General features: G+C 40.6%; 1 protein-coding gene across 1 annotated transcript; it reads left to right on the forward strand.

Annotated features, from left to right (window-relative positions):
• Nucleotides 1-3534: 3534 nt before the first annotated feature.
• On the forward strand, nucleotides 3535-3901 carry gng7 (guanine nucleotide binding protein (G protein), gamma 7; the record flags this gene model as incomplete). The annotated part of the gene is made up of 2 exons (XM_079228638.1): nucleotides 3535-3615; nucleotides 3776-3901. The coding sequence occupies 2 exons, from the start codon at nucleotides 3535-3537 to the stop codon at nucleotides 3899-3901; spliced, it is 207 nt and encodes a 68-aa protein (XP_079084764.1).
• Nucleotides 3902-10238: the final 6337 nt, after the last annotated feature.

The raw sequence follows: 10238 nt of genomic DNA on the forward strand, positions 1-10238 counted from the left end.
AAACAAAAAGTAGAGATGGGCTGTCAGCTCGTTTCAATATTTGCCCACTTAGAGTGTTTTAGAAGGACCATAAATGGGGTTGACAATTGTAAAGTTGAATATTATAAAGAGTTAACTTTGTGTTAATTGTCTGATCTAACGTTGCGAGAGAAGAAATATACAGGAAAAAAAGGCTGAAAGAAATAATAAAACCTTCCAAATTCAGGGGAATTTTTGCCTCTGAGGGTCTAGTTTGGGATTAGGATTTGGGCTCAGGGTTAAAATCAGGATTAGGATTTAGAATTAGGGTTTGCTTGGGAGACAACACCATAAATGTCAGAAGTATGAAAATACAAATGTGTGTGTAGAAACAGAGAGAGAAAATGATATCAGGTGTTAGAACACATATTCATTCCCTCCCCTCTCTCTCTCTTTCTCTCTCTCTCTCTCTCTCTCTCTCTCTCTCTCACACACACACACAAAAGCCCTAATTACAGACATGAATCTCTGAGCTACTCTGCAGTCGGAGTAATTAAAGCAGAACTCTCTTCCCGGGAGAGAGGGCGACAGACAGAGAGACATACACAGAGTCGTAACACACACACACACACACACACACACACACACACACACACACACACACACACACACACACACAGGGATGTATGTGAGGTGCACTTTTGTGATCATAGTGCTGTTGGGGAAAACCTCTACGCTGTGCTAAAAGATTTGTGAAATAATTAATCAAATTAATCTTTACCAACACAAATATGAAAGGCCTTTTTTGTTTGTTTTCCGACCACCTGGTCAATGAAGTGGTGCTTTGTGAAGAATGATGAAATTGTGATGACAGATGTTGTTGTGTAAATCCTCACGCTGATGGTTTGATATTGTTTTTTCTAACTGAAGTCAACTGTTATTATTGCAAGAATGAGCATTTTATTGCAGATGTTTCAATCTCACAGTTGTTGTATCACCATGCACACTATACATCTATAGTTATTAAATCTCCCAATATGAGTCCATTGAACAAAAGTATAACATGTTTGCCACCTCTCTGCTTCTTTCTGTTCTTGTCCAGAGACAAGCCAATGTGAGCTCAGCTGCAGTGCAGCTCTGTCGTTTTGACTTGGCAACTGTTCTCCGGCCGCCGTGCCCACCGCTCACATCTCCATCATCTCATTCTGCCCACCATCAGTCAGGTAAACTATCATCTCTGTTGTGCTGCAAGCTTGAGGATTATTTAGTATGAATGACTAAATATAGACTTTTTATTTAACAAATATGTCTCAAGCTCCAGCCTCCATTATATGCATATACATATACACACACACACACACACACACACACACACACACACACACACACACACACACACACACACACACACACACATATAAATATATACACTACCATTCAAAAGTTTGGGGTCACTTAGAAATGTCCTTAATTTTCAAAGAAAAGCACTGTTTTTTTTAATGAAGATAACATGAAATTAATCAGAAATACACTATACATTGTTAATGTGGTAAATTATTATTCTAGGTGGAAACGTCTGGTTTTTAATGAAATATCTACATAGGTGTATAGAGGTCCATTTCCAGCAACTATCACTCCAGTGTTCTAATGGTACATTGAGTTTGCTAATCGCATAGAAGAATGGATGATTAGAAAACCCTTGTGCAATTATGTTAGCACAGCTGAAGACAGTTATGCTGGTGAGAGAAGCTATAAAACTGGCCTTCCTTTGAGCTAGTTGAGTATCTGGAGCGTCACATTTGTGGGTTCGATTATACTCTCAAAATGGCCAGAAAAAGAGAACTTTCATGTGAAACTCGCCAGTCTATTCTTTTTCTTTGGAATATTTTATTTTTTTCCAAATATTTTCACACTACATTAAACATTACAGAAAAAAAAAAAAAAAAAACACAAGTAGATGAAATAAAACTAATTCAATAAATAAAGTAAATCGGTGATTCCCCCCACCCAAATAAAAATACATACAAGGTTGGTGCATAGGATGAAACAGCACAGAGAGAGACACCGCAATGACACAAATGCATAATGTTATTCAGAGCTCAAATAGTTACAGTTCTATGGTACCGTTAGTGATGTACCCATGTACTCCAAATAAGGCTGCCAGATTTTTAAAAATAACTTATATTTCTTTCTGAGACTATATGTGATCTTTTCAAGAGGAATACAACTGTTCATTTCCACAGACCATCTGTCGATGAGAGTGGGGGAATCAGACTTCCAAGTCATTGCTATACATTTCCTGGCCACACATAGAGCAATTTCTGCAAATTTAATTTGGAGCTTCGTTAAAGACCCGTTGAAAGTTGTGAAGTTTCCCAGTTGACATAGCTCAGGATCCAACGGAAAGGTAACCCCTGTGATCTTAGTTAAGGCATTACAAAAGTCATACCAAAATGACCTCACCTTTGTGCAAAGCCAGGTACAGTGTATGAAGGAGCCAACCTCTATACCACATCTGAAACACATTTCTGACAATTCAGGTTTGGATTTATGTAGCTTCTGTGGGGTGAGGTACAGTTGATGAAGAAAATTATAATGCACAAGTCTGTTCGCCAGTCTATTCTTTGCGAAGAAACTGAAAATTTGTCTGGGTGACCCCACACCTTTGAACGGTAGTGTATATATATACCTTTTATTTTGATATATATATATATATATATATATATATATATATATAATATATATAAATATAAATCAGTGTTGTATAAAAGCAATATTCATATACCAGTATGCCAGTAAACCCAGAAGCTATTGTGAATCATCATTTGATTGTAAATTTGTCGTGCAGAACATTCCTAAATATATACCACTGGAGTGTAGTTTTTAAAAATTTCAAAACCACAATGTAAAAACACTCCACCACGAATAAAAGTGCAGAATGAAAAAACTATAAGTGTCATCAACCAAATTAATTTAAAGTAGTACAAATAAAATTGCACATTGTGCAGAAAATTGTTACGGTATATTATCATATTATTGAATGATTAACAATGGTGCATTAATGTCCAAGCAGCATTTTATTGTGGGTCAGTAGTTGGTCAAGCTCATTTATATTACTTTATGAATAGTATAACCTGCAAAGCAACTAGTAACTGTCAGATAAATGACGTTGAGTGAAAAGTACAATATCTGCATCTGAAATGGTGTGAAATTGAAGTAAAAGGGAGCATACACTGAAAATATCTCTATAAGTACAGTACTAGTTACACCATCAACAATCAAAACGTTGACTACAATACATGTACATTTTGTGTTATAAAATACTATATTTACAATATATTTGCTTTGCTTTTAATGTAAATTTCCAAGCCAGAAATGTCACCACTCAATCTTGTCCTGGTTACACAGCAGAAACATAAACATATTGCATGAAGCATGTCAGTCTGCACATGCAAAACCATGCTCTCCCTCTCTCTCTCTCTCTCTCTCTCTCTCTCTCTCTCTCTCTCTCTCTCTCTCTCTCTCTCTCTCCCTCGTACAGTTTTCTCCTGTGTTGGTGTATTCTGATGGATCAGTATGTCGACCTCTAATAATATCGCCCAGGCCAGGAAACTGGTGGAACAGCTGAGGATCGAGGCGGGGATTGAACGCATTAAGGTAGGACGATGTAGTTTACCGCCGTGTTTTTTTGTGACCGTGATTATTCATCCACATCTGACCTTTACCGTCTATTTCCTCTTTTTCCTCCTACATGTCTAATTTCTCTCCACATATCCCCCCCTCCTTAAATCCCTTCCCTCTCCCTTCATCCTGACAGGTTTCTAAAGCAGCAGCGGAGCTGATGAGTTACTGTGAGCAGCACGCTCGTAGCGACCCTCTGCTGGTCGGGGTTCCCACCTCTGAAAACCCCTTCAAGGACAAGAAGCCCTGCATCATCCTATAGCCGCGCTACGCTCCTCCTGCCACGCAGACACACACATTCACATACAAACACACACACACACACACACACACACACACACACACACACACACATGCACACATGCAACACTTACATTGATCCCCAGACACACACATGCAAACACACACTTCAAGTCTAGCATATGCACACACTCATAGAAACACACACACACACACTCCTAAAATAGCCTCTCTGGAAAAGCGCCATACCCCGGAGCCACAGCTAGGGGGCAGGTATCTCGTTCTCTCAGTACATCACTGAGTATGATCCAAGGTGCTTTTGGTAATATTCACATATGCTGGTAAATTAACTACAAGTGTCAGCTTAACTTTAAAAAGGGATTTGGACATTAATAATCAGTAGGAAGCCAGGATCTTTTGTCATGAAATGAGGGGTTGGGTAAAGGACGGACAGCAGTGCCATAGGCATGAGGTGGGAGGATGCATGTGGGCAACAGAAATGGGCGGGAGGCGCTTTTGCCGACCGTGCCAAACACGACCATTAAAAGCTCAATAAAAGCTTTTTTGTGGGAGTAAAAAAAAAAAAGGTTGTGAGAGCTTTGCCCACGAACCTGCCTGTGCAGGTTAATTTTGGAGCGAGTGGCTAAAGCCTTTGCCTTTTATCGGGCGAGCATGTTCCCACCCAAACCTGTTCCAACACGGCCTTCTCTGCCTGTGGCCTCGCTGCGGCTGTCTGCAGCCTCTGGCCAAAAACCTCCAGCTGTGCCAACCTGTACAGAAAGTCATCTCTAGATGCCGATCTGCTGTCACTGATTCCACTTCAGTTCATCGCGGCTGCTGTTGGTTGAAATCGTTGTCTAGGCTGACCTCAGATCGGCACCTATGAGGGAACAACTGCTCTACACAGAACTCAAGCTATTAACCCTGGACGTTTACTGCATTTTTATTAAGAAATACCTGTTTGTGAACTTAAATGTACGTTTTTTATATTTTGTTGAAGCATTACTTAACAGATAAGATAATACTGTATTTTTATTTTTTATTGTTTCGCTTTGACATATAGGTATTGCCCATGGCTAAACAGGCTTCTCTTCCTGTCTGGTGTTAAATGCCAGCATTAATGAAACAACAGGAGATCTGGTTGTAAGCTGGGGCCTACCTGCTGGGATTTTAAGCTAAAGTTTCTACTCTCCATCAAGCTTCCCTGTGCTTTACCTTGCAAGAGGGCGAGGCCGCAGACTGATCAGTCTTGGTGGTGAAAACCCCAATTTAAAAAGTAAAATTAGAAATCAATTATTTCTATTTCTTACTTTCTCCGCTTATGTTTGATTCATTTTATTTGGCTTTTTTTTGATTAAGTTATGTGAAGAGATCTATTGGATTGAGTAAATGTGGAAGTGTTTTTGTTTGCCTCTTCAGTGGAGGAAGGGGATACGTCGTGTTTTAATTGCTTTAAATCAGACTAAAATAAAAAAAAATTACCTGTCTTTACCAGTCTTTAAAATTGCCAGTCTCCCCAATAAGATGAGCTTGCTTCAATCTGAGCTCAAACTGGTCCGGGACTGGTTCGGTGAGAGCCAGATGTCCCCTCCTGGCTTCCACCTGTCCTCTTTCCTCCACGATGCTCCTCTTCTCTGACAAACTAAACTTGATTGTAAAAGCTGAAGATGAAGTGAAAAAAAGAAGAAGTTGAAGTCAAGAGAAAACAAACAAAATGTATAAACTTTCTTTCAGACATGTGAAGAAGTGATACGTTGAAGAGTAGCTGTTTTGGGTTTATTTTTTGAGTTTCTTCTTTCTATGGAGTCCATGGAATCTAGTCAGTTGAGTATTACCCTGTACAGTGTTTGTAAGATACAAAATCTAAACACAGAATCCATACTATGGATGTTGGATTTCTTTTTTAAGTACTACTTATTCTGTTCTGTCAGTCAAGATCATGTTTGTCTTCATTTTTTCTTTGTTTTAGTTTTTGTCATTCAGGTTTATAGAGGCTCGCGATTGAAGCGGAGCATGGTTTTTAACCACCGATACAAATATCATAATAATAACACCTGATCAAAACAAAAGGCCCTGTGAGGTTTAGGATCGTTTCCTGTCAGACGATTAATCAACATCATACCTCATTCCAGTGGCAAGAACCAGCCTCCTGATCTATCCTTTACCACCGGAGGCAATTTGGATAACACACACACATATGCACATAACACACTCTCCCTTGCCGTTGTTTTTCTGGGTTTGAATGTCAGGGATCAAAGGTTGAAGAAGTCTGTGCATTGAAAGCTGTGTTTTGATGGTTAATTGTTGAAAGCAGGGAGCTTTGTGCCATCGTAGTTACACCTGAGCCTTTAGCCGAGGCATTTGTCAGCAATGCATTTGTACAGTGACAAGCAGGGCGGAGTGATTTTGACAGGACTTACAGCTGCTGATGGACTGTCAAGGGAGTTGAACCCACGGCTTTTCTGGTCACTAATAACTATGTCAATATGAGCCACCTGCTGCACTGACTTTTGGGAGTTTTTTTTATTTTTGTGAAGTGGTGAGAGGAGAGCAGTTCAGTTTGAAAACAGACCGTCCACTGGGTATGCTTTGTAAGAAATACCCACATTGAATAAGTTGGTGGTGTCTTTAGTCCTAAAAGTGTCATTGTCCTCATTCAAAATTGAAATCTTCGCTTTTTCAGCATGTTTTTTGACAAAATATGTGTGGCGCCCTTGAATAGTTCGGTAACTTTGACTTTGAAGTTTGACTTTTCGGGAAAAATGCTTATGCATGTACTTGCTGAGAATGAAATGAAAAGATTGACACCAACGTCATGTTTGTGTGGTAAATATGAAGCTACAGCCAGCAGCTAGTTAGGTTTCCTAGCATAATGACAACAAGGGTTAACAGTTAGCCTGGCCCTGTACAAACACCTTTAAAGCACATTGTTAACCTTTATTTATTTATTTAATTGGATTAATCTGTATGAAAAGCAAAGTGTAAAAAAGACAAGTAGTGTTTTTTGCACTGGGTTGTGCTTTAGAGGTGCTGGTATTACCTTTTGGACAATGCTAGGCTTTATAGCTCCTCACTTCTCGTCTTTATGCTAAGCTAAACTAACAAACTGCTTCAAGTTGAGGCTAAATTGTGAATTAGCATTAATATGTTTGCTATAGGCGATGGTTCCTGGGAACAAAGTCCAGCCTCATTCCTCATTTGTCTTTGCTACAAACACAGAGCTGGCGTTGCCCAAAGTGTGGAGAGAGCAGGAGCTGTAAAAATGCCTGTGTGTGTGTGTGTGTGTGTGTGTGCACGCACGTGCAAGTAGGGGTGGGTGCTGGGTGCTAGTGTTTGGCGGCTGAGAGGAATGATTTGGCAGAGCAGTAGGCGGAGAAGAGAAAATAGAGGTGCACGCAGTTGCTATATGTGTATTAGTGAGAGAGCCGCAGTGTGTAAATAACACAGTGTGTATAAACACACACACATAGTGACTCCAGCGGTCTGCATAGTGTCACATAAGTACTGCAGCCCTGCCATTCTAGGTCAGGGTAAGTCTGACCGGAGGAGAGGTCACGTAACGCTGTCTGATTCAGAGCGTCATGAATGGCCTCCCCTGACTCTCTGTATTTGTCAGATGCTCATTCTGGACAAGAGTAAAGAAGGATTCTGTCTCAAGATAAAATCATTTAGTTGAAGTGTGGGAAGATGACCAATAATAACCCAAAACAACCCACAAAGCGGACAAAGATTTGATTTGCCTGTTTAGCTTTATCGTGCCTGATTCAGCTACATTATACTGTATTAGCTGCAATATATGTTCACCACTCATGAAAGCCTTAGAGACCTAAAGCAGTAGCTTGACATTTTGAGAAATATGCTATTTTGCTCAGCAGCTAGTTAGCTTAGCTTAGCTTAAAGGCTGGAAGCGAGGGCAAACGGCGAGCCTGGCTCTCTCCAAAGGTAACTTACCTGTCACCTCTAAAGCTCACCAAGGAGCAGGTGATACCCAAGTCTGGCCATCGTCGCTGTGGAAGCAACAGAGCATCCATGTTTCTAGTCCTTATGCTAAAATAAGCTAACCCGCTACTGGCTGTGGCTTCATATTTAACAAAACGACAAGAAAGGGGTTCGATCTTCTCATCAAAACTCGCAGAAATTAATACATTAAGTGTATTTCCCCAAATAGCAAACTATTCCTTTTAAATTAAATAAATTCCTTTATTTTCAACCTGATTTAGGTTGAAATGATTGGTGGTATTTCATCAAAATAAAAAATAAGGATCCATCTGAAGAAATATAATTACAGAAATCTGTCGAAGGTATAACCCAGAATTACTGATCTGGAGTTTTCTTCCCACAGAAGCTGAAGAATTCTAAAACTTTGCAAGCGGTAGCTAAAGTCAAAGAGGATAACAACTGCAGAGGAATCGCACAACATAAACACAAACACACACACACACACACAGACAGAGAGATGTTGTCCTGGAGATGTCTGACAGATGCTGTTTTTTTTATCATTATCATTTTTTTCGATCATTCCATGGCTGGTTGGGCTTAAAATCAGAGGCCGCTACATTTCTGGTTTGGCTGACAGTTTGTGTGATTGGTTGGTTGTTAGTTTGCCTTTTAGTGGCGTATATTGTGTTAATGCTGGTTTATTGGGGTTATCATAACAGCAGAATGAACAGTGTTAAAGTAAAACACATGGCTCGTGATGGAAATCCACTGGTTTTGACACACAAAGCGTGTAGTAAGAGTGAAATTAGTTTCAGGTCAGGTTGGGGAGAGTTGAGGCTCCTCATTGATGGACTTTTGAAATCAGACGTCACTGGATCGGCTCCGAGCCCTTCCGGAGACTCATCTTTTGTCTTCTGCTCTCCTGTGTATGCATATAGTATATGTATCTTTTTTGCCTTGATTGATTATGAAGAAAATATATCTATTTTTTGTAACTGTTCTCTGATGTGCCATAACTCATGTTTTCTTGCATACTGTTAATATTTTGTCGATATTGCTGTTGAAAAGATGATATTGAAAAGTAGATAACATTAATAAAAAGATGATATAACACACTCTTGTGTATTTGTTATGCCTCCGGCACCGTGGACACGTTCATGTTTTGGGTTGTCTGTTCCATTCTCATGAACACAATATCTCAGGACCACAAGTTTCTTCAAATTTGGCACAAAACTTGTCTTGGCCTCAAAGATGAACTGATCATATTTTGGTGCTCAAAAGGTCAAGGTCGTTGTGACAGTCCATCCGTCCAATTTTAGTGAACGCAGGAAGGAAATTTCTTCAAATTTTGCATAAATGTTAACTTGGACTCAAGGATGAACTGAATACATTTTGATGGTCGATGGTGAGGGTCACTGTAACCTCACATAACATTTTTGGGCCTTAACTCAATAGTCATATGCTAATTATGACAATGACGCTATGACCTAAAGACCCACGTGCTCCCTTGGTACGTAGTGTACAATGCAAAGATGAATGCTTGTTGCATCAAACGGTCAAAACAAAGACCACTGACCTCGGGTCAAGTCCCCTGACTGTCTCGGTGCCATTTGAGACACTGCTTCAACAGCCAAGGGTCTCCTACAAGTTTCAAACTGTGGCATTCCCCTCCCAGCCTCCTAACCCCTCACACAGTCAAAGCAATCAGATTTAAGGAGGGCGAACCAGAGCCAATCAGAGGTGGGTCCCCTTGCTATGCCACACCCATGTTCAGCTGATAGCAAACAAATGGGAGGTCCATGTGCCTGAATGTTCCCTCTCTGGTGTTTTGCAGTCAGAGAAAGTCCACAGACATGTGAGAGAGCATGAGGGTGGAGTTGGAAGCAAAACAAGAGTGGGAGGCGGGCCGAGGGGAAGATGAACCACTCGTGCTGTGTTGCAGGAACATCTTGCTATTCTTGATCATGTTGAGCAGCATGGGTGGGGTTGAGGTCCAAGCCCTCTACAACATGCATTCACGGGCTTGGCGTCATTATGTGACGTGAAACATGTACACAACCACAATGCAAAAGGAATTTGGATATTCAAATTCTACGTCTAAGCTGACAGCTAAGATTATCTTTCCTTCGGCTGGCCCCTCCTCCTTGGCTGCTTGAGAGACAGTGGGTCTGCATCAGCTGGATTTGCCTGTTTGTTCCAGCACAAAGAGTTTCTGTCTCCACCCCAGTTTCTCTTTCTCGACTACAAGAGCCAGCCAGCCAGTCTGTGAGGCCCTGTCACCGAGACTCTTTCCATTCCATCCACCCAAATGCAAACTGTAGTTGTGCAACTCGGCCATTGTTCCAGTTTCGTGACGCAAACATGACGTTTGTCTTGAACATTTTGAGCATGAAGTGACTGATGTAGAAAACCATTATGAA

This window comes from Taurulus bubalis (genome assembly GCF_910589615.1).
Source record: "Taurulus bubalis genome assembly, chromosome: 1".
Lineage (NCBI taxonomy): Eukaryota > Metazoa > Chordata > Actinopteri > Perciformes > Cottidae > Taurulus > Taurulus bubalis.